This window comes from Oncorhynchus mykiss, chromosome 28 (assembly GCF_057628025.1).
Source record: "Oncorhynchus mykiss isolate SJ-2025 chromosome 28, ASM5762802v1, whole genome shotgun sequence".
NCBI classification, from domain to species: Eukaryota; Metazoa; Chordata; class Actinopteri; order Salmoniformes; family Salmonidae; genus Oncorhynchus; species Oncorhynchus mykiss.
The window spans coordinates 45,078,707-45,104,405 of record NC_143049.1 but is presented as its reverse complement, the minus strand read 5'-3'; the positions used below and the strand labels follow the sequence as shown (position 1 = coordinate 45,104,405).

Genomic DNA, 25,699 nt, shown 5'->3' with positions numbered 1-25,699 from the left:
ACACTGCCATTTGAACTGACCCACTGGTTAACACTGACCCATTGGTTAACACTGACCCACTGGTTAACACTGACCCACTGGTTAACACTGACCCACTGGTTAACACTGACCCACTGGTTAACACTGACCCACTGGTTAACACTGCCATTTGAACCACTGGTTAACACTGACCCACTAGTTAACACTGACCCACTGCCACTGATTAACACTGATCCACTGGTTAACACTGACCCACTGGTTAACATTGACCCACTGGTTAACACTGACCCACTGGTTAACACTGACCCACTGGTTAACACTGACCCACTAGTTAACACTGATCCACTGGTTAACACTGACCCACTGGTTAACACTGACCCACTAGTTAACACTGACCCACTGCCACTGATTAACACTGATCCACTGGTTAACACTGAGCCACTGGTTAACACTGACCCACTGGTTAACACTGACCCACTGGTTAACACTGATCCACTGGTTAACACTGACCCACTGGTTAACATTGACCCACTGGTTAACATTGACCCACTGGTTAACACTGACCCACTGGTTAACATTGACCCACTGGTTAACACTGACCCACTGGTTAACACTGCCATTTGAACTGACCGACTGGTTAACACTGACCCACTGGTTAACACTGACCCACTGGTTAACACTGATCCACTGGTTAACACTGACCCACTGGTTAACACTGACCCACTGGTTAACACTGATCCACTGGTTAACACTGACCCACTGGTTAACACTGATCCACTGGTTAACACTGATCCACTAGTTAACACTGATCCACTAGTTAACACTGACCCACTGGTCAACACTGACCCACTGGTTAACATTGCCATTTGAACTGCCTTAGACATGAAAAAAACACAAGCTTTCGTTGTACTTCTCCTGATCTCAGTCTTCGGACCAATGCTCAGCTGGCCTTCAGCATCATGTCTTCTCACACCGCCATTCCCTTATAATACAAACCTTGTCCTGCCTTATTGCTTACTTATGGTATTATATCCTATCATATCGTACCGTATCATATTGTATCGTACTGTTAAGTAAACCATTTCAGGTCGTACCTCTGACGAAGACGTAAGCGGAGTAGGACTGGAAGCCAGACTTGGTGTTAACTCTCAGGGTGTAGAGTCCTTCATCCTCCTTGTTAAGATGGATCAGTGTCAGGGTGGCTTTCTCTCCACTCCAGTGGGTGTGGACCCACTTGGACTCTGCCAGGGCCTTGCCTGGGGAGACACCACAGTATCAGACAGATGGACTCAGTAGTTCACAAAGGTAAAGCACAGGATAGTGTGAAATGAGGCCCAAGAACAGCTCAGTACAGCAACTTTGTGTGTGTGTGTGTGTGTGTGTGTGTGTGTGTGTGTGTGTGTGTGTGTGTGTGTGTGTGTGTGCATGCGCGTCCGGACCTCTGTCATTTTTTCTAATTTGTGACTCGTTTCAGGAATCTAGGCTTATGTCGCACGTCACTACAGGAGAGGCAATTGAATATAGACATTTATTTTTTATCAAAATGCGTTTTTGGGAATAAATGCCTTCTGGAAAATGTGAACTTTCATGTGCCTTAATAACAAACTTGTATTCTACCCTTAAATTACGAGCCTAGTTGGTTTAGCCACGGAAAAATATACGAACCTTCCCGCTAGCCATGATTGGCTGAGAAATGGATGGGCTGGATATGCCGGGAGATGAGCTTGGATTAGTCTGCCATGTAGCATGCTTCTGTCTATAACATGATCTGGTCAGTATGTGTTTATTTGTATTTATTTAACCTTGATATAATTAGGCAAGTCAGTTAAGAACAAATTCTTATTTACAATGACGGCCTACCAAAAGGCCTCCTGCGGGGACGGGGACTGGCCTTAAAAATACAAATACAATTTCAAAGCAGAATAACTTCCCGATTGTTCCTCAACTGCAGTGTATGATATACCATTTTGTAGCTCTGAGTAGCTACTTTTATCCACTGTAAAAAATATAATTTCTAATTTTCATAAGACCAAATCAAGGCGGTCGGTCACATTAGAAAAAAAATATAAAAAAATACAAATATATATTTTGTAGACAATAAAGAAAATCAATTATGGGTCAACATCTAAATATGTCTACCAGCGATGATCAAAGCTCATAAAGCTTATATTCTTGATCTGACTGAGTTCTCATTCAGCCTGCCTATTTGCAAACAAGTGGAGTCATGAACAGTGGTTTGTTGGTTATGTTCTCCTGCGTCCTTATTGGCCTCCTGATTTGCCTTTTAGCAGCAGTCGGCTCAAGTAAGCAATAGAGACGCTACTGACAGTGTGCTTTGCGAGATGTCGGACAAAATACCATTTTAAAACTGTCCTGCAACTCTCGGAGAATGAGCGAACAACTGGTAAATAGCCGCTTATAGATATATAGTTGCTTATAGATAGCTGCCGGCAGAGACTTCTATTGCAGTAACGTTGAAGGGCTCTGGTTATTATTACTTAGCCTGCTAGAAGGATGACGTAAGAAGCTAACGTTAAAGTCTACCTAATCAGCAGGAGCAAAAATTATGCTACTAAAGTTCTCATAATAACGTTGCTTTACAGAAGGTAGGCTACTGCGACAGACCTTGATGTGGTGAGGCTGAGGCAGGCTGCAATGCATGCAGGAGGAAAGAGAGAGAGGAAGCAAGCAGAGAGGTGTGTACAGTGGTTCTCAAACGTGGGGAGAAAATCTGTACTAATCTCATCAAACAAGTTACAAACTTAAAAAAAATATATGATATGTTACATTAAAATACAACGACTGTTTGTTTCAATATGAACATCTCCACAGGACCTATCTTCCCGGTAGGCCTACATTAAAATACAACCACTGTATCAATATGAACATCTCCACAGGACCCATCTTCCCTATAGGCCTACATTAAAATACAACCACTGTATCAATATGAACATCTCCACAGGACCCATCTTCCCTATAGGCCGACATTAAAATACAACCACTGTATCAATATGAACATCTCCACAGGACCCATCTTCCCTATAGGCCTACATTAAAATACAACCACTGTATCAATATGAACATCTCCACAGGACCTATCTTCCCTATAGATCTACATTAAAATACAACCACTGTATCAATATGAACACATCCATAGGACCTATCTTCCCCATAGGTCTACATTAAAATACAACCACTGTATCAATATGAACATCTCCACAGGACCTATCTTCCCCATAGGTCTACATTAAAATACAACCACTGTATCAACATGAACATCTCCACAGGACCCATCTTCCCTATAGGTCTACATTATAATACAACCACTGTATCAATATGAACACATCCATAGGACCTTTCTTCCCTATAGGTCTACATTAAAATACAACTACTGTATCAATATGAACATCTTCACAGGACCCATCTTTTCTATAGGCCTACATTAAAATAGAACCACTGAATCTTGTCCACAGGACCTAACTTCCCTACAGGTCTACATTAAAATACAATCAACATGCAAACAATACAGTTCTAAACATTTGATGTTTTTGTTTCTGAGGCTGCGTGTCAGTCTGAATAATTTGTCATATTTCCCCCCTTTCAGGAATATAACATTACAACTGTATAGCTAATGGGCTATGTGTTTGTAGATGGACTGAGGTGATGAACCTACAGCAGCCAACGTGATAATGGCTGGGTTCATTTTTGCTTGTTTTTGTTGTTCTCTAAATAGCATTTAAAGATTTTTAATTGTATAGAAATTAAGTAGGTTACGGCCCTGTGTGTGTGTTGCTACCCACCATCTCTGTACCAGAGGACATCAAGCTGGTAGTGTTTAACGGTGTGTGTTGCTACCCACCATTTCTGTACCAGAGGACATCAGGCTGGTAGCGTTTAACGGTGGGGTAGACGATGACGGTGCAGCCCAGACTTAGAGTCTCTCCCTCCCGGCCGAACGCCACCTCAAACGAGTCTATGATGGCTGTCTCAAAGGTCACGCCGTGCTCCGAGCAGAACCCATCTAAAAGAGAGACAGACAGACAGGAAGCAGATTTCAGATTCACATGGTTTAGGGTTAGGGTTAACACATCTAAAACATACAGAGAGACAGACAGGAGGCAGATTTCAGACTAGACTCACGTGGTTTAGCATCAAGAGTTCCCACTTTCTGTCCCTCCTGGAACCCTGGTGGAGATTTAAATGATATGTAAATGAATATGAATAACACATATTTGATTCAGCAAGTTGAGCACAATATAAACTATATTGGCAAAAAAAGTTAGAATTAAAGATACAGAAGAGATGTAAGTACATGATTTGAGAGGAGAAGAACATACTCTTGATAACCACGGTGGCCACGGAGGAGCTCTCTCCCTTTATGTTGAGAGCAGACACACGGTACTGAGCCGTGTCTAGGAAGTCACAGCTACAAGGCAGAACACAGACATTACAACACCTCCACAACAACCACAACACAACCCTGTCTTATATACCATACAACCAACCATAGGGTTAGGGTTACTATAGCTGCTACGTCAACCTACCTCTTGATCTACAGAGAGTGTTGCCAGGGTTACTATAGCTGCTACGTCAACCTACCTCTTGATCTACAGAGAGTGTTGCCAGGGTTACTATAGCTATTACGGCAACCTACCTCTTGATCTACAGAGAGTGTTGTCAGGGTTACTATAGCTACTACGGCAACCTACCTCTTGATCTACAGAGAGTGTTGTCAGGGTTACTATAGCTACTATGGCAACCTACCTCTTGATCTACAGAGAGTGTTGACAGGGTTACTATAGCTACTACGGCTACCTACCTCTTGATCTACAGAGAGTGTTGTCAGGGTTACTATAGCTACTACGGCTACCTACTTCTTGGTTTCCAGAGTGTTGTCAGGGTTACTATAGCTACTGAGGCAACCTACCTCTTTATCTACAGAGAGTGTTGTCAGGGTTACTATAGCTACTACGGCTACCTACTTCTTGGTTTCCAGAGTGTTGTCAGGGTTACTATAGCTACTGCGGCAACCTACCTCTTTATCTACAGAGAGTGTTGTCAGGGTTACTATAGCTACTACGGCTACCTACTTCTTGGTTTCCAGAGTGTTGTCAGGGTTACTACAGCTACCTACCTCTTGATTTCCAGAGAGTGCATGTTGTAGTTACTCTCTGCTGTGTACTTGTCAGGATGGGCCTTCTCATCTATCACCACATTGTTCTTATACCTGACGGAGGGAGTGAGAGAAGACATTGTTTTCAGAAGAACAGAAAAGGAGAAAAGGAGATCTCTGCGCTAGAGAGGCTTGACTCTTGATGAGAGCTGTTTGAAGTATTATACACTGAGTGAACATTAGGAACACCTTCATAATATTGAGTTGCACCTCTTTTTCCCCTCAGAACAGCCTCAATTCATCCGGGCGTGGACTCTACAAGGTGTTGAAATCGTTCCACAGGGATGCTGGCCCATGTTCACTCCAATGCTTCCCACAGTTGTGTCAAGTAGGCTGGATGTCCATTGGGTGGTGGACCATTCTTGATACAGATGGGAAACTGTTGACCGTGAAAAACCCAGCAGCGTTGCAGTTCTTGACACACAAACCGGTGCGCCTGGTACCTACTACCATACCCCGTTCTAATGCATTTCAATATGTTGTCCTAATCATTCACCCTCTGAAAGGCACACACACAATCCATGTCTCAATTGTCTCAAGGCTTAAAAATCCTTCTTTAACTCGTCTCCTCACCTTCATCTACACTGATTGAAGTGGTTTTAACATGTGACATCAATAAGAGATCATAGCTTTCACCTGGATTCACCTGGTCAGTCTGTCATGGAAAGAGCAGGTGTTCCTAATGTTTTGTACACTCAGTGTATGTAAATCTTTTCAACATGTATGTATGTATGTATGTATAGGTATGTATGTATGTATGTATGTATGTATGTATGTGTAACAGTATCACTTTAGACCGTCCCCTCGCACATACCCGGGCGCGAACCAGGGACCCTCTGCACAAATCAACAACAGTCACCCACGAAGCATCGTTACCCATCGCTCCCCAAAAGCCGCGGCCCTTGCAGAGCAAGGGGAACTACTACTTCAAGGTCTCAGAGCAAGTGACGTCACCGATTGAAAGGCAATTTAGCTCGCACCACCGCTAACTAGCTAGCGTTTCACATCCGTTACATATGTATGTATGTATGTATGTATGTACAGTGCATTCGGAAAGTATTCAGACCCCTTCCCTTTTTCCTCATTTTGTTACGTTACAGCCTTATTCTAAAATGGTTTCAATAAATGTTTTCCTCATCAAAACCCCATAATGACTAAGCGAAAACAGGATACACTACCAATCAACAGTTTGGGATCACTTAGAAATGTCCTTGTTTTTTAAAGAAAAGCAAATTTTTTGCCCATTAAAAACCTGTTAAGGATATGGCAGACATACGCCCCCTTTGGAGAGATTGGGTACCCCTAGTAAACTGAAAAAAAAATCTGTCAAAAATTGCTAATATATGCAAATAAAAATTATTATTGGATAGAAAACACTCTAAAGATTCTAAAACCGTTGGAATTATGTCTGTAAGTATAGCAGAACTCACAGGGCAGGCATTCTTCCAAACTAGTTTTTGTGGCCATGAAAGTTGGAGCAACTTTGACGTCATGGCCCCCACCCTTCCCAACCGGTTATGATTCTGCGTGTCTAAAACATCATAAAGCTTGCTTCTGCACTTAGTTTGACCTGTTTAGTCGACATATAATATGTAATTTTGAAGTTTTGATGCGCAACTTTTCCGGACCAGAGGACGTTTTGGGTGCATTTCAGCTGATGTTATTAGCAGTAGCTAATACAAAGACGCAAGACTTGAAACCAAACGATGTATTGGGTAAGTATGAAGCCTTCCAGAACATTCTGAACGAAGACCATCGAAGGTAAGGGAATATTTATGCTTAAATCTGTGTTTCTGTTGACTCCAACATTACGTAGAAATGTAGCTTGGAACTGAGCGCCGTCTCAGCATATAGAATAGTGTGCGATTTCTGTAACGTTAAAAATAAATCTAACAAAGCGGTTGCATAAAGAAGCAGTGTATCTTTCTAACTATATGTAGAACATGTATATTTAGTCAAAGTTTATGATGTCTATTTACGTTATCTTGCCGCGCTACATAGATTTCCTGCGGGCATTTTTGAGTAATTTCTGAACGTGAACTCACTGTAAATGGACATTTATGGATATAATGGCATGTTATTGAAAAAAAAAAATATGTACCGTGTAACATGTCATATTACTGTCATCTGATGAAGATTTTCAAAAGGTTAGTGAGCGATTTATTTTTTAATCCTGCGTTTGTTGATTGCATGTTTTGGCTATTCAAATGAGCTGTGTCTGGTGGTGGTTTTACATATATATGTGCTATGTTTTCGCCGTAAAACATTTTAGAAATCTGACTTGCTGGCTAGATGAACAAGGTGTTTATCTTTCATTTGAGCTATTGGACTTGTTAATGTGTGGAGGTTAAATATTTTTAAGAATATTTTTGCGTTCCATGCGCCACCGTTTCAGCTGAACGTGGGAGGGTTGATTCCCAATTGGGAACCAGTATCGTAGACAGGTTAAAATAACATAAATTGATCAGAAATACAGTGTTGACATTGTCAATGTTGTAAATGACTATTGTACCTGGGAACGGCAGATTTTTTTAATGGAATATCTACATAGGTGTCCAGAGGCCCATTATCAGCAACCATCACTCCTGTGTTCAAATGGCACATTGTGTTAGCTAATCCAAGTTGATCATTTTATAAAGGCTAGTTGATCATTAAAAAACCCTTTTGCAGTTATGTTAGCATAGCTGAAAACTGTCATTCTGATCAAAGAAGCAATTAAACTGGCCTTCTTTAGACTAGTTGAGTATCTGGAGCATCAGCATTTGTGGGTTCGATTACAGGCTCAAAATGGCCCGAAACAAAGCACTTTCTTCAAAAACTTGTCAGTCTATTCTTGTTCTGAGAAATTAAGGTTATTCCATGTGAGAAATTGCCAAGAAACTGAAGATCTCGTACAACGCTGTGTACTATACTCCCTTCACAGAACATCCCTCTCCCAAAGTCAGTGGGAGAGGGATGACAGGTAGTGGGAGAGGGATGAAAGGGAGAGGGATGAAAGGCAGTGGGAGAGGGATGAAAGGCAGCAGTAGAGGGATGAAAGGCAGTGGGAGAGGGATGAAAGGCAGTGGGAGAGGGATGAAAGGCAGTGAGAGAGGGATGAAAGGCAGCAGTAGAGGGATGAAAGGCAATGGGAGAGGGATGAAAGGCAGTGGGAGAGGGATGAAAGGCAGCAGTAGAGGGATGAAAGGCAGAGGGAGAGGGATGAAAGGGAGCGGGAGAGGGATGAAAGGGAGCGGGAGAGGGTGTATGTGTGTGTCTCACCATGCAATACGTGGTTTAGGCCATCCAGACACGGTGCAGTGCAGCTTGACAGTCTTGCCCTCCCAGACAGTCTGTCCTCGGGGACGAACTATGAACTCAGGAGGATGGGTCAGGTTGTCACTGTTCTGTTTCTTACGGAACTCTGCTCTCTCCTCAACCTACAGGGGGACAGGAAGTGGTTAAAATGCTGCTCTCTCCTCAACCTACAACATGACAGGAAGTGGTTAAAATGCTGCTCTCTCCTCAACCTACAGGGGGACAGGAAGTGGTTAAAACTCCGCTCTCTCCTCAACCTACAGGGGGACAGGAAGTGGTTAAAACGCCGCTCTCTCCTCAACCTACAAGGGGGGCAGGAAGGGGTTAAGATTCTGCTCTCTCTCCTCAACCTACAAGGGACAGGTAGCAGGGATATGGAGAGGAAAGGGTTAACTCCTCTAAGACTGAAAAAAGACCACAAGTAATGTGGTGTCCAGGATGACTTTCTTCTGTAGTTCCAGTCAATCGATAAATCAATAGTACTGACCTTCTTGCTGAGCTCCAGGCGGTCAGCTGACTCTCTAATGTGCCTCTTCCTGCTCTTCTTCTCCACGGTAATCGTCTCCATGGAGCTGGTCTCCAGGGAGAACAGGTTCCTCATGGCAACATGCCCCACTCCCTCCTCCTTCACTTCTTCCTGGACCTCAACTAGGCCCCGGGCAAACTCATGGCTACGGACAAAACAGACAACACGGTTGAAACTCATGGATACAGACACCACAGCAGACAACAACAGACACTGTTCAAACTCGTAGCACACGCTCCAGCAGGTATATCTCACTGGTCAAAGCCAATTCATACTTTGGCCGCCTTTCCTATCTCTACTTGCACATTCATCTTCTCCATTCAAGTGTTTAATTTCTATATTGTAATTACTTTCGCCACCATAGCCTGTTTATTGCCTTTACCTCCCTTATCTGACCCCATTTGCACTCACTGTATATAGACTTATTGTTTTTGTTTGTTCTACTGTATTATTGACTGTATGTTTTGTTTATTCCATGTGTAACTCTTTGTTGTTTGTGTCGAACTGCTATGCTTTATCTTGGCCAGGTCACAGTTGTAAATGTAAACTTGTTCTCAACTGGCCTACCTGGTTAAATACAAATATAACATTTTAAAAAGACGTGGTCTGCTTACCAGACTTTTCTCACATCTTTCAACTCTGTATTTCACCACTGCTTTACCTTAGTTTAACCATGTAAGAGAGCAGCAGAAGGGTTCTGAAAACCTTGGTTTTCAACCAGTCTTAAAAAATTCTCAGTAAAAACAAAATAGGGACACCTCCCTCTGCAACTGGATCCTGGACTTCCTGACGGGCCGCCCCCAGGTGGAAAGGGCATCAAATGAAATCAAATTTGATTTTTTCACATACACATGGTCAGCAGATGTTAATGTGAGTGTAGCGAAATTCTTGTGCTTCTAGTTCCGACAATACAGTAATAACCAACTAGTAATCTAGCTAACAATTCCAAAACTACTACCTTATACACACAAGTGTAAAGGGAGGAAGAATATGTACATAAAGATATATGAATGAGTGATGGTACAGAACGGCATAGGCAAGATGCAGTAGATGGTATCGAGTACAGTATATACATATGAGATAAGTAATGTAGGGTATGTAAAAATATAAAAGTGGCATTGTAGTGGCTAGTAATACATGTATCACATAAAGATGGCAAGATGCAGTAGATGATATAGAGTACAGTATATACATATGAGATGAGTAATGTAGGGTATGTAAACATTATATTAAGTGGAATTTTTTAAAGTGGCTAGTGATACATTTTTACATCAATTTTTACATTGTTAAAGTCGCTGGAGTTGAGTCAGTATGTTCACAGCAGCCACTCAATGTTAGTGATGGCTGTTTAACAGTCTGATGGCCTTGAGATAGAAGCTGTTTTTCAGTCTCTCGGTCCCTGCTATGATGCACCTGTACGGACCTCGCCTTCTGGATGATAGCGGGGTGAACAGGCAGTGGCTCGGGTGGTTGTTGTCCTTGAAGATCTTTATGGCCTTCCTATGACATAGAGTGGTGTAGGTGTCCTGGAGGGCAGGTAGTTTTCCCCCGGTGATGCGTTGTGCAGACCTCACTACCCTCTGGAGAGCCTTACGGTTGTGGGCAGAGCAGTTGCCGTACCAGGCGGAGATACAGCACGACAGAATGCTCTCGGGCCTCCCGGGTGGTCCGTGGGGTGACGCACAATTGACCTAGCAACGTCCGGGTTAGGGAAGGTTTGGCCGGTAGGGATATCCTTGTCTCATCGCGCACCAGCGGCTCCTGTGGCAGGCCGGGCGCAGTGCGAGCTAACCAAGGTTGCAGTGTGCAGTGTGGTTGCGATTGCATCGTCTGTGGACCTATTGGGGCGGTAAGCAAATTGGAGTGGGTCTAGGGTGTCAGTTAGGGTGGAGGTGATATGGTCCTTGACTCTCAAAGCAAGGATTGATTGAATATGTCCATAAACACACCAGCCAGCTGGTCTGCGCATGCTCTTAGGATGCGGCTGGGGATGCCGTCTGGACCTGCAGCCTTGCGAGGGTTAACACTTTTAAATGTTTTACTCATGTCGGCTGCAGTGAAGGAGAGTTCACAGGTTTTGGTAGCGGGCCGTGTCAGTGGCACTGTATTGTCCTCAAAGCGAGCAAAAAAGTTGTTTAGTCTGTCTGGGAGCAAGACGTCCTGGTCCGCGACGGGGCTGGTTTTCTTTTTGTAATCCGTGATTGACTGTAGACCCTGCCACATAACTCTTGTGTCTGAGCCGTTGAATTGCGTATCTACTTTGTCTCTATACTGACGCTTAGCTTGTTTGATTGCCTTGTGGAAGGAATAGCTACACTGATTGTATTCAGGTCATGTTTCCGGTCACCTTGCCCTGGTTAAAAGCAGTGGTTTGCGCTTTCAGCTTCACACGAATGCTGCCATCAATCCACGGTTTCTGGTTTGGGAATGTTTTAATAGTTGCTGTGGGTACGACATCGCCGATGCACTTGCTAATAAACTCGCTCACCGAATCAGCGTATTCATCAATATTGTTTTTTGACGCAACGCGGAAAATATCCCAGTCCACGTGATCGAAGCAATCTTGAAACGTGGAATCAGATTGGTCAAACCAGCATTGAACAGACCTGAGCATGGGAGCTTCCTGTTTTAGTCTCTGTCTATAGGCTAGGAGCAACAAAATGGAGTCTTCGTCAGCTTTTCCGAAAGGAGGGCGGGGGAGGGCATTTTATGCGTCAGAATAACAATGATCCAGGGTTTTACCAGCCCTGGTAGCACAATCGATATGCTGATTTAGGGAATCTTGTTTTCAGATTAGCCTTGTTAAAATCCCCAGCTACAATGAATGCAGCCTCAGGATATGTGGTTTCCAGTTTACATAGGGTCAAATGAAGTTAGTTCAGGGCCATTGATGAGTCTGCTTGAGGGGGAATATATGCAGCTGTGATTATAATCGAAGAGAATTATCTTGGTAGATAATGCGTTCGACATTTGATTGTGAAGAAGTCAGGTGAACAGAAGAACTTGAGATCTTGTATGTTGTTATGATCACACCACGTCTCGGGAATCATAAGGCATACGGGAATCTCGGGAATCATCCTCACTAAAGACGCCTTTTTGCCTTTTCCCTGCCTGTACTGTTACCTTTTTGGAGTCCCTGTGTATGACCTTCTACCTGACCCTGGACCCAGCTACCTTCCAGAAGGACAACCATCTCTGCAGAACTCCACCAATCAGGCCTTTAGGGTAGAGTGGCTAGACGAAAGCCACTCCTCAGTAAAAGGTACATGACAACCCAGCTTGGAGTTTACCAAAATGCACCTAAAGGACTCTAAGACCATGAGAAACAAGATTCTCTGGTCTGATGAAAGCAAGATTGAACTCTTTGGCCTGAATAGCAAGCTTCACGTCTGGAGGAAACCTGGCACCATCCCTACGGTGAAGCATGATGGCAGCATCATGCTGTGGGGATGTTTTTCAGAGGCAGGAACTGGGAGACTAGTCCGATCGAGGGAAAGATGAACTGAGCAAAGTACAGAGAGATCCTTGATGAAAACCTGCTCCAGAGCGCTCAGGACCTCAGACTGGGGCGAAGGTTCACCTTCCAACAGGACAACGACCCTATGCACCAAGACTTGAACCCGACCGAACATCTCTGGAGAGACCTGAAAATAGCTGTGCATGTACCCTTCCCCATCCAACCTGACAGAGCTTGAGATGATCTGCATAGAAGAATGGGTGAAACTCCCCAAATACAGGTGTGCCAAGCTTGTAGCATCATACCTAAGAAGACTTGAGGCTGTAATCACTGCCAAAGGTGCTTCAACAAAGTACAGATTTAAGGGTCTGTTTTAAGAATAAGGCTGTAACATAACAAAATGTGGAAAATATCAAATTAACTCTAGTTATGTTTCTGATAGAGAACAATTTGTTTATGCAAATGGATGTGCATCTACCAGGGCCAAGATATCCTGGTGTACCACAGGATTCGACAATTGGACCTTTGTTATTCCTCATCTATTTCAATGACCATGCTGCTGGGTCTTCTACCGTACTTTACATTCTCTTTGCTGATGTTACCAACTAAGGCATGGCCACACTTTCTGAATGCTTCCAGATAAACAAATGATCTTTAAAATGTTAAAAAAATCCAACTTTATTGTTTCACTAGTAAGAATAAGAAATATTGTACAAAATATATATTAAAAAAAGGAGCCATAATTTCAATTGGTGGGAATGAAATGGATGAAAAGTTATCCTGGAAAGATCACATTCAGTCTGCAGCAAAGTGATGAAATCTGTTGTTATCATCAGAAAAAGGAGTGGTTTGGTTCATCAGGTTTGCTTCCTAACTCTATAATATAGCTTAATTTACCCATATCTCATTCACTGTAATATTGTCTGGGCCAGAACATATGCCTCCTACCTACACAAATTACTCATCATACAAAATACATTTACAAGACTTGACACCTCCTCTAATTAACTGGCTCCATCTGCACCTTTGTTTAAGAAACTCAATATCCTGTCTATTTACGACATTAATGTACAACAATTATGCCCTTTCGTCTACAAATACTCATACCTCCCAGACAGTTTACCTAAACCCTTCAATGGATTCTTCAGGTCCCAGTTTACCTAAACCCTTCAATGGATTCTTCCAGGTCCCAGACAGTGTACCTAAACCCTTCAATGGATTCTACCAGGTCCCAGTTGACCTAAACCCTTCAATGGATTCTACCAGGTCCCAGTTTACCTAAACCCTTCAATGGATTCTACCAGGTCCCAGTTGACCTAAACCCTTCAATGAATTCTACCAGGTCCCAGTTTACCTAAACCCTTCAATGGATTCTACCAGGTCCCAGTTTACCTAAACCCTTCAATGGATTCTTCCAGGTCCCAGACCGTTTACCTAAACCCTTCAATGGATTCTTCCAGGTCCCAGTTGACCTAAACCCTTCAATGGATTCTTACAGGTTAATTCTGAAATACATATTTTTAACACAAGACAGAGTGATAACCTTTACCCTCCCCGCTGAAGCACCCCACATAGTCAATTGTTTATCAAATACAGAGTACTCTGAAATTGTTATTTTCACATTGCCAAAACATCATCATCCCTCAATAACTTCAAGCGAAGACTGACGAACCAAACTACTCATTAATATCCTCCATGAAGACTGAAGGTCAGGCTGATGAACCAAACTACTCAGTAATCTCCATGAAGACTGGGGATCAGCCTGATGAACCAAACTACTCATTAATATCCTCCATGAAGACTGGGGGTCAGCCTGATGAACCAAACTATTCAGTAATCTCCTCCATGAAGACTGGAGGTCAGCCTGATGAACCAAACTACTCAGTAATCTCCTCCATGGAGACTGGAGGTCAGCCTGATGAACCAAACTACTCATTGTGATTGCTGATCAGTTAATTGTACATTTATTATTAGTGGGTTTTGTTATGTGTTTTAACAAACCTTTTTTTATTTTTGTACTTACCGAATGTATTTATATAGTATTTTGTGCTTCCAACCACCTGCACACCGTTTATTTATTTGTTTTTATCTGTACTGTTGTTGTCCACTTGTTTTCTTTGGTACAAATAAATTAAACTAAACCTGAACATCCCCTAGTTACAGTGCCTTGCGAAAGTATTCGGCCTCCTTGAACTTTGCGACCTTTTGCCATATTTCAGGCTTCAAACATAAAGATATAAAACTGTATTTTTTTTGTGAAGAATCAACAACAAGTGGGACACAATCATGAAGTGTAACGACATTTATTGGATATGTCAAACTTTTTTAACAAATCAAAAACTGAAAAATTGGGCGTGCAAAATTATTCAGCCCCTTTACTTTTAGTACAGCAAACTCTCTCCAGAAGTTCAGTGAGGATCTCTGAATGATCCAATGTTGACCTAAATGACTAATGATGATAAATACAATCCACCTGTGTGTAATCAAGTCTCCGTATAAATGCACCTGCACTGTGATAGTCTCAGAGGTCCGTTAAAAGCGCAGAGAGCATCATGAAGAACAAGGAACACACCAGGCAGGTCCGAGATACTGTTGTGAAGAAGTTTAAAGCCGGATTTGGATACAAAAAGATTTCCCAAGCTTTAAACATCCCAAGGAGCACTGTGCAAGCGATAATATTGAAATGGAAGGAGTATCAGACCACTGCAAATCTACCAAGACCTGGCCGTCCCTCTAAACTTTCAGCTCATACAAGGAGAAGACTGATCAGAGATACAGCCAAGAGGCCCATGATCACTCTGGATGAACTGCAGAGATCTACAGCTGAGGTGGGAGACTCTGTCCATAGGACAACAATCAGTCGTATATTGCACAAATCTGGCCTTTATGGAAGAGTGGCAAGAAGAAAGCCATTTCTTAAAGATATCCATAAAAAGTGTTGTTTAAAGTTTGCCACAAGCCACCTGGGAGACACACCAAACATCTGGAAGAAGGTGCTCTGGTCAGATGAAACCAAAATTGAACTTTTTGGCAACAATGCAAAACGTTATGTTTGGCGTAAAAGCAACACAGCTGAACACACCATCCCCACTGTCAAACATGGTGGTGGCAGCATCATGGTTTGGGCGTGCTTTTCTTCAGCAGGGACAGGGAAGATGGTTAAAATTGATGGGAAGATGGATGGAGCCAAATACAGGACCATTCTGGAAGAAAACCTGATGGAGTCTGCAAAAGACCTGAGACTGGGACGGAGATTTGTCTTCCAACAAGACAATGATCCAAAACATAAAGCAAAATCTACAATGGAATGGTTCAAAAAGAAACATATCCAGGTGTTAGAATGGCCAAGTCAAAGTCCAGACCTGAATCCAATCGAGAATCTGTGGAAAGAACTGAAAACTGCTGTTCACAAATGCTCTCCATCCAACCTCACTGAGCTCGAGCTGTTTTGCAAGGAGGAATGGGAAAAAATGTCAGTCTCTCAATGTGCAAAACTGATAGAGACATACCCCAAGCGACTTACAGCTGTAATCGCAGCAAAAGGTGGCGCTACAAAGTATTAACTTAAGGGGGCTGAATAATTTTGCACGCCCAATTTTTCAGTTTTTGATTTGTTAAAAAAGTTTGAAATATCCAATAAATGTCGTTCCACTTCATGATTGTGTCCCACTTGTTGTTGATTCTTCACAAAAAAATACAGTTTTATATCTTTATGTTTGAAGCCTGAAATGTGGCAAAAGGTCGCAAAGTTCAAGGGGGCCGAATACTTTCGCAAGGCACTGTAAATAAAGGTTAAACGTGTATTTATTTTTTTATCCCCAAACAACAGGCACATATTGTATCATTCAGTGTAAATGTCTATCTGAAACATATTATATATATATATTTTTTTTTTACCTTTATTTAACTAGGCAAGTCAGTTAAGAACAAATTCTTATTTTCAATGACGGCCTGTTCAGGGGCAGAACGACAGATTTGTACCTTGTCAGCTCAGGGATTTGAACTTGCAACCTTCCGGTTACTAGCCCAACGCTCTAACCACTAGGCTACTCTGCCGCTATGTTATATCCCAGTCTCCCACCTGGTCCTGAAGACAGGAACTATGTATCCAATGACATCGTTGGTGTCAGGGTCCATGGCCAGGTACTTCTTGACTCTCGGCGGCAGCAGCTGGCTAGGTATGAACTCCGACCTCTTCTCTGATTCAACAAAACTCTGCTGCACTCTGACGGGGGTAGATAAGGTGTGTGAGAGAGAGAGAGAGAGAGAGAGAGAGACAGAGCGAGAGAGAGAGAGAGAGAGAGAGAGACAGAGAGAGAGAGAGAGACAGAGAAAGACAGAGTCAGAGCTTTACAATTTTTAACACCGAGTAGTTGTGTCATAGCAACAGTAGTTGTGTCATAGCAACAGTAGTTGTGTCATAGCTACAGATGTTCTACCTGGATGTACCTTGACAGTAACAGTTACTACTGAGATAGATGTAAGAATGGAAAGTTACCAGTGTCACTAAACAAATACATATGTGAAGATATACTGATAGTGGAACCTAGTCCAGTGAACAGCAGAAATAACTGACATGATCCTGACAAACACAATAACAACACGCAAACAACAGACAAAATAGATAAAGATACACCAGATACCACAGACACATTAGAAACCAAAGATAAACCAGACCCAACAGATATAACTGACACCACAGATATACCAGACACCACAGATAAACCATACACCACAGATAAACCAGACCTAAAATATATACCAGACACCACAGATACAACAGACACCACAGATACACCAGACACCACAGATACACCAGACACCACAGATACACCACAGATACACCAGACACCACAGATACACCAGACACCACCGATACACCAAACACACCAGACACCACAGATCTACCAGACACCACAGATACACCAGACACACAAGACACCACAGATCTACCAGACACCACAGATCTACCAGACACCACAGATACACCAGACACCATAGATACACCAAACACCACAGATCTACCAGACACCACAGATACACCAGACACCACAGATACACCAGACACCACAGATACACCAGACACCACAGATATACCACAGATACACCAGACACCACATATACACCAGACACCACAGATACATCAGCCTCTCACACCTCCATTTGTCTGTTTGAGACCAAGAAAGGAAAGGAACTGTTGGAGAGCTGGAGTAGAGTTCAGCAGTGGGAGAGTTCACATGATTGGAAGAGTTTGTATTAAACACTAACAGCTAGAGGAACTACTGATTCACACTGATCATTCAACTGGAGGAACTACAGATTCACACTGATCATTCAGCTGGAGGAACTACAGATTCACACTGATCATTCAGCTGGAGAAACTACACATTCACACTGATCATTCAGCTGGAGAAACTACAGATTCACACTGATCATTCAGCTGGAGGAACTACAGATTCACACTGATCATTCAACTGGAGAAACTACAGATTCACACTGATCATTCAACTGGAGAAACTACAGATTCACACTGATCATTCAACTGGAGGAACTACAGATTCACACTGATCATTCAGCTGGAGGAACTACACATTCACACTGATCATTCAGCTGGAGGAACTACAGATTCACACTGATCATTCAGCTGGAGGAACTACAGATTCACACTGATCATTCAGCTGGAGAAACTACAGATTCACACTGATCATTCAACTGGAGAAACTACAGATTCACACTGATCATTCAGCTGGAGAAACTACAGATTCACACTGATCATTCAGCTGGAGGAACTACAGATTCACACTGATCATTCAGCTGAGGAACACCACACTCGAAAAGGGGTTTTAGGCTGTCCCCATAGGAGAACCCTTTTTGGTTCAAGAGATAAACCCTTTTTTGTTCCACTTAGAACCTCCGTGGAAAGGGTCCTACATGGAACCCAAAAGGGTTCTTCAAAGGGTTCCCCTATTGGGAGAGCCAAAGAAACCCTTAAGGTTCTAGATCACATGTTTTTCTTTAAGAGTGCAGTACAGAGAGCAGGAAAATTAGACTATTCTAATTATGATTAAGCCTCTAACGGCACATCAAATACATAGTTACAAGCTAAAGTTTAGAATCCCAAGACTAAAGATACAGGTCTGTTCAGTGAGCATTCCACCAAGGCACCACCAAAGCATTGTATTATTAAACTGTTCCTGTACAGGCCAGCCAACATCAGTGTCATTATTAACAGTAAAAAATTATGTCCCAATAGTACAGTCATTGAGTCGTTTTCCTCTCAAGCAGACACATGTAGCTCAGCTCTCTCCATGAATATCTCTGGCTCCCAGCCTGCAAGAGATCATGTTCACTCAGCAGGAAGAAAAGCATTCAGCAGGGTCCCTACAGCATGTGTCCAAAATGGAGCCTTCAGACTACTGCATTTCTCCAACAGGGCGCCTTCAGTCTGGTCCTCCAGCCTACAGCAGGTTTCCAACATGGAGATCTCAGCCTACATCATGTCTTAAACATAGAGCCCTCAGCCTACATCATGTCTTAAACATGGAGCTCTCAGCCTATATCATGTCTTAAACATGGAGCCCTCAGCCTACATCATGTCTTAAACATGGAGCCCTCAGCCTACATCATGTCTTAAACATGGAGCCCTCAGCCTACATCATGTCTTTAACATGGAGCCCTCAGCCTACATAATGTCTTAAACATGGAGATCTCAGCCTACATCATGTCTTAAACATGGAGCCCTCAGCCTACATAATGTCTTAAACATGGAGCCCTCAGCCTACATCATGTCTTAAACATGGAGCCTACAGTCTGGTCCTTCAGCATGTCTCCAACATGGACCTTCAGCATGTCTCCAACATGGAGTCCTTCAGCCTACAGCATCTCCAACATGGAGCCTACATTCTGGTCCTTCAGCCTACAGCATGTCTTCAACATGGAGCCTTCAGCATGTCTCCAACATGGACACTTCAGTCTGGCACTTCAGCATGTCTCCAACATGAAGCCTTCAGTCTGGTCCTTCAGCATGTCTCCAACATGGAGCTTCTGACCATGTGTCTACAGAACAGTGTGATATTGTACCACGGGTTACTAAACTAATCTCGAAGTATTGTAAAATGGTCATGCCATGGATCATGTCGCTATTTGACTTGGAATTTTTGGATCCCTTTTGGTATTAACCTTTTTTATTTAGTCCACAGAAACACAGTTAATAACACATTCATAAACGGCAAAAAAGACAGTCAAAAAATAAATCACAGGGATAAAGTTTGAAGAATCTATTTCTTTTACACATATTTAAACCCTTATTTTTGGTGGCACAAACCTACCTCCATACTTCAATGTGTTTGTATGTCTTACTTTCAGGTGAGTCCTGTGTCACGTGTGGTGGTCGTAGAGCAGAACAGAGAACACCATGGTGTTCATGAGACTCTTCCCTTTCCATGGGGTGGTCACTCCATAGGTCAAACCGATGTTTTCATGTCTCATAGTCTAACAAACCCCGCTGTAGCTCGGCCACCTTCCACCGCAGATACGGAAGGCCAACACACCCAGTTATCTCTATCTTAAACTGATCCATTATTATTATATTACTTAGATTGAGGCAAGGGTGCCAACAGAGCATATTTACTCCAGACATACAAGTCAGCAGTCAGTCACATACCTGTGTCAACACAATATAGTAAGCAAAACCCTCAACACACAAACTACTACTACAGTCATCTTTAGTCGTATTAGAACAACAGTCACTTCACCACACCAAGACTGTTACAGCCAGGATATGAGTTAATCCTGCGGATAGATTATAAATGATCAAACAGCAGAGGAGAGGAGCAGTAGAGAGATGGCACAGTCCTCCTCATCCTCCTCTTCCTCCTGTTCTTACCCTATGGTGCTGTGCTGGATTCTCTTGTGGGCAGCATATGACAGCTGACTAAAAGAGGAGCGAGAGCTGTGATGGCTGATGCTCTCATGCTGCTGCTTCTTGTCACTGTGGTGGTGGTGCTGTTTCACGTGGAACGATGCAGACATCCTGACTGGCTGGCTGATAAGTTCAGACTCCAGGCTCCCCGCCACACGCTAAGTTCAATCAGAACAGGATTTGAATCTACTCAGTGTAAATAAGTCTGTAAAACATTCCGATTATGGTTATGATGGGGTTATGTTATAGTTGGTTTAGTTCAAGCTTGCAGTTAAATATGTCAATTTATGCTTAAATGGTTTTAATTGATATTATTATTGATTGACAACTAAATATAACAGTTCTAGATTAGTTCACAGTGTATTAAAATGGTAAAGCTGTTATTAAAAGAATCTGATTGAAATAGCCAAGTTCACAATTAATTTAATCTTTACTAGTAGGCTACATTGTGTCTTTAACGAATTGACTTCTTCTCCTCTTCCAGCCTAACAAGCACTTCAGTCTTCAGTCTGGAAACTGGAAACTGAGATAGACTAAAGTGCTATTCCAGAGTAGATTTTGAGCCAGACTAACACTGGAAAGGGTGAGCCCCATCAGGTGTCATGGACGGGATATGCCTACCCAGGGTGAGTAAGGGTATGAAAAGGCCTATCCAGGGTGAGTAAGGGTATGGATAGGCCTACCCAGGGTGAGTATGGGTATGGATAGGTCTACCCAGGGTGAGTATGGGTATGGATAGGCCTACCCAGGGTGTGTAAGGGTATGAAAAGGTCTACCCAGGGTGAGTAAGGGTATGAAAAGGTCTACCCAGGGTGGGTATGGGTATGGATAGGCCTACCCTGGGAGGGTAAAGGAGACTGATGCTCTGGTAGTAAGCCTATGGGAAACTGGGTCATGTGCTCCTATGGGAAACTGGGTCATGTGCTCCTATGGGAAACTGGGTCATGTGCTCCTATGGGAAACTGGGTCATGTGCTCCTATGGGAAACTGGGTCATGTGCTCCTATGGGAAACTGGGGCATGTGCTCCTATGGGAAACTGGGACATGTGCTTCTATGGGAAACTGGGGCATGTGCTCCTATGGGAAACTGGGACATGTGCTTCTATGGGAAACTGGGGCATGTGCTCCTATGGGAAACTGGGACATGTGCTCCTATGGGAAACTGGGACATGTGCTCCTATGGGAAACTGGGGCATGTGCTCCTCTAGCATTTGATTTAATACATTTGTTCATTTGATTGTTGACAAACAAAACAAAAGAGTATTGGGTAACTAAATAGACCCCATCTGCTGTAGTAGACAACCAACCCATGATCAGATCATTAGAGATACTACAGAAATACTGTGGAGGTCTGTCTGACAGGGTGCAATCACTAGCATGTACACTACACTTCCACACACTTCTAGCTGATGAAATGAATGGGCATCTGTCAGAAAAGTCTTTTTTAAACCTTCCACTATGTGTATTTCATACATGCATCATCTTCGACCAGAATTACTGTCTTACCTCAATTCGCCACCAAATCCCTAGTTAGAAAGCAACTGTTTTCTTGAAGCTGTGCCGGCGCCATTTTCCCTACATTTCCCCCAACGTGGGCCAGTCCCCTAGCAATTTGAGTTCTAGCCAATGAGCTTCAGCCCCTCGCATTTGAGTATCACCTAGCAAGAGACCTGCCCAGCGTTATCCAATGAGGTTGCAGGGCGGGCCCAAAAGCTCAGTGGACACAGAAGAGAGAGAGAGAGAGTAATGACGTGGTGCACATATCTGCACATATGTGATGTAGACGGCTATTTCCATGAACCGCTTTTGGCTTGTGAGTGCTACTTTCAGAACTACTGGCTAAAAAGTACCAGATAATCTATTTAGGATGTCTAAAGATGCTATGTAACATGACTTAAGGTAGGCCTCTGGGCCCTTATTCTAAAATTAGGTCTCCATGCACTATCCAACTGCACATATGAACTCAGTCTTAGTACCATTATGAGAGTTAGTCAATAAAAACATATGAACTCAGTCTTAGTACCATTATGAGAGTTAGGCAATAAAAACATATGAAAATTAAATGAATACATTGGAAGGTAAGTTAGTTTCCTCAGAATTGTTATGTTAGCTACATTCATCAAATGAAACAATACTGGGACAACCAAGTATTAGTGAAGGTGACATTAATGTAACTTAATAATAAATTATATACATTCAGGCCTATGGTAATAAATATAGTCCTCAATAGCCTAGATATAGGCCTACTATTATCCATTAGACAATATATGCAAAATATAGATTGGAGTTTAATTTCATTATACAAAAGCATATGAATTAAAACCATTTTCACTCACCAAAACTGAAAATCTTTCAATCGTTGAAACCAACAGGACAGGGGGTGCAACTCCAAAAGTATCCAAAGCAAGTCCTAAACCAGGCAGAACAGCAATGGGAGTGGAGGGGACAGGACGAGCAGCGGCCACAGAACTAAAATAATGCTGCCACTCGGCAGAATGCTGAAGACACCGTCAGGACCTTTTAAGGGACCACCATCAGGAGGCACGGTAAATATAGCAGAGAGGGGGAGGGAGGGGAGGGGGAGGGGGGGAGAGGGGAGAGGGGGAGGGAGGGGAGGGGAGAGGGGGAGGGAGGGGAGAGGGGAGAGGGGAGGGGAAGGGAGGGAGAGAGACAGCAACACAATTAGAACCAACCAAATCATGAGAAAACAAAAAGATAGTTACTTGACACATTGGAAAGAATTAACAAAAAAACAGAGCAATCTAGAATTCTACTTGGCCCTAAACAGAGAGTACACAGTGGCAGAATACCTGACCACTGTGACTGACCCAAACTTAAGGAAAGCTTTGACTATGTACAGACTCAGTGAGCATAGCCTTGCTATTGAGAAAGGCCGCCGCAGCGGACTGAGTCTGTACATACCCTGTCTTCTCTTGAGAGGAAAGCTTTGACTATGTGCTCACTGCCCACAAAATGAGGTGGAAACTGAGCTGCACTTCCTAACCTCCTGTCCAATGTATGACCATATTAGAGACACATATTTCCCTCAGATTACACAGATCCACAAAAAATGTGAAAGCAACCCAATATCTACTGGGTGAAATACCAGTGTGCCATCACAGCAGCAAGATTTGTGACCTGTTGTCACAAGAAAGGGCAACCAGTGAAGAACAAACACCATTTTAAATACAACCCATAATTATGTTTATTTATATTCCCTTTTCTACTTTAACTATTTTCACATCGATAAACACTGCATATATACATGATATGACATTTGAAATGTCTTAATTCCTTTGGAACTTCTGTGAGTGTAATGTTTACTGTACATTTTTGTTTATTTCACTTTTGTTTATTATCTACTTCACTTGCTTTGGCAATGTTAACACATGTTTCCCATGCTAGTAAAGCCCTTGAATTGAAATTGAAATTGAGAGAGAGACAAGATCAATTCTTCAAACTGCTGAGCTGCGCTCAGTTTGAAAAGCAACATTTGTGGGACACTCAATCTGACTAGCAGGTTAGCGTTCTCCATCATGCTCTGGAGCAGTTCTGCAGGGTGGTCACTAGCTGGCACAGCCACAAAGTCATAACATAACAACTTAACCCTAACCTTAACCACACTAGTAACCCTAACCTTAAATTAAGACCAAATAGCTCATATTTGTTTTTATGAATTCTTACAATAAAGCCAATTTGGACCTTTTGCAGCTGGTCTATCTAGTGGAAATCGCTCAGTTCTGCCTTCAGGACAAGACGTATCCCACTAAATGTCAGCCTGCAACTGGCTGAAGACGGGAAACACCCTGTAACTGAAACTGGTTCATTATGAATGCATCTGATTCTTGTCTCGTTAGCGATTGAGGGGAACCATCGGAGGGGGACCTAGTTTAAGTTTAGTTTAATTTATTTTCACCAAAGAAAACAATTGACAAACAATACAGATACAAACTAATACATACACGTTATGCAGGTGTAGTTGAAAGCTCAGGGGCTTGTATAAAAACCACACCACAAAACAACTATAGAAGTACAACAATAAAAAAGGATTGTTCAAAGAGATAACAAAACCTACTAATTATACATTTATCAGTCAATGTATGTGTGCATGTGAGTGTGTGAGAGTTGGGCTATATACTGAGTAGTTTGGTTCATCAGGCTGACCCCCAGTCTTCATGGAGGAGATTACTGAGTAGTTTGGTTCATCAGGCTGGTCCCCAGTCTTCATGGAGGAGATTACTGAGTAGTTTGGTTCATCAGGCTGATCCCCAGTCTTCATTGAGGAGATTACTGAGTAGTTTGGTTCATCAGGCTGACCACCAGTCTTCATGGAGGAGATTACTGAGTAGTTTGGTTCATCAGGCTGATCCCCAGTCTTCATGGAGGAGATTACTGAGTAGTTAGGTTCATCAGGCTGACCCCCAGTCTTCATGGAGGAGATTACTGAGTAGTTTGGTTCATCAGGCTGACCCCCAGTCTTCATGGAGGAGATTACTGAGTAGTTTGGTTCATCAGGCTGACCACCAGTCTTCATGGAGGAGATTACTGAGTAGTTTGGTTCATCAGGCTGACCCCCAGTCTTCATGGAGGAGATTACTGAGTAGTTTGGTTCATCAGGCTGACCCCCAGTCTTCATGGAGGAGATTACTGAGTAGATTGGTTCATCAGGCTGATCCCCAGTCTTCATGGAGGAGATTACTGAGTAGTTTGGTTCATCAGGCTGATCCCCAGTCTTCATGGAGGAGATTACTGAGTAGTTTGGTTCATCAGGCTGACCACCAGTCTTCATGTAGGAGATTACTGAGTAGTTTGGTTCATCAGGCTGACCCCCAGTCTCCATGGAGGAGATTACTGAGTAGTTTGGTTCATCAGGCTGATCCCCAGTCTTCATGTAGGAGATTACTGAGTAGTTTGGTTCATCAGGCTGACCCCCAGTCTTCATGGAGGAGATTACTGAGTAGTTTGGTTCATCAGGCTGACCCCCAGTCTTCATGGAGGAGATTACTGAGTAGTTTGGTTCATCAGGCTGATCCCCAGTCTTCATGGAGGAGATTACTGAGTAGTTTGGTTCATCAGGCTGATCCCCAGTCTTCATGGAGGAGATTACTGAGTAGTTTGGTTCATCAGGCTGATCCCCAGTCTTCATGGAGGAGATTACTGAGTAGTTTGGTTCATCAGGCTGACCACCAGTCTTCATGGAGGAGATTACTGAGTAGTTTGGTTCATCAGGCTGATCCCCAGTCTTCATGGAGGAGATTACTGAGTAGTTTGGTTCATCAGGCTGATCCCCAGACTTCATGGAGGAGATTACTGAGTAGTTTGGTTCATCAGGCTGACCACCAGTCT

At 42.9% G+C, this 25,699-nt stretch overlaps 1 protein-coding gene across 4 annotated transcripts in view; it reads right to left on the bottom strand.

The window, feature by feature from the left end:
* myom1a (myomesin 1a (skelemin)) overlaps nucleotides 1-22,889 on the bottom strand; it is a 124,845-nt gene extending 101,956 nt beyond the window's left edge. For 2 of the 4 annotated variants that reach the window (XM_036966992.2, XM_036966996.2), the window contains exons 1-10: nucleotides 22,690-22,889; nucleotides 20,318-20,511; nucleotides 16,514-16,657; nucleotides 8,937-9,120; nucleotides 8,414-8,571; nucleotides 5,114-5,206; nucleotides 4,317-4,405; nucleotides 4,120-4,164; nucleotides 3,839-4,000; nucleotides 1,074-1,235 (exon numbers count right to left, since the gene is read on the bottom strand). In XM_036966992.2, the coding sequence (XP_036822887.2) occupies nucleotides 1,074-1,235; nucleotides 3,839-4,000; nucleotides 4,120-4,164; nucleotides 4,317-4,405; nucleotides 5,114-5,206; nucleotides 8,414-8,571; nucleotides 8,937-9,120; nucleotides 16,514-16,657; nucleotides 20,318-20,463 (1,183 nt within the window). In that variant the 5' untranslated portion in view covers nucleotides 20,464-20,511; nucleotides 22,690-22,889. Of the gene's footprint in view, nucleotides 1-1,073; nucleotides 1,236-3,838; nucleotides 4,001-4,119; nucleotides 4,165-4,316; nucleotides 4,406-5,113; nucleotides 5,207-8,413; nucleotides 8,572-8,936; nucleotides 9,121-16,513; nucleotides 16,658-20,317; nucleotides 20,512-21,859 lie in introns of all 4 variants that reach the window. The other 2 variants (XM_036966993.2, XM_036966995.2) reach the window with 2 other exon arrangements.
* Between the last annotated feature and the right edge of the window lie 2,810 nt (nucleotides 22,890-25,699).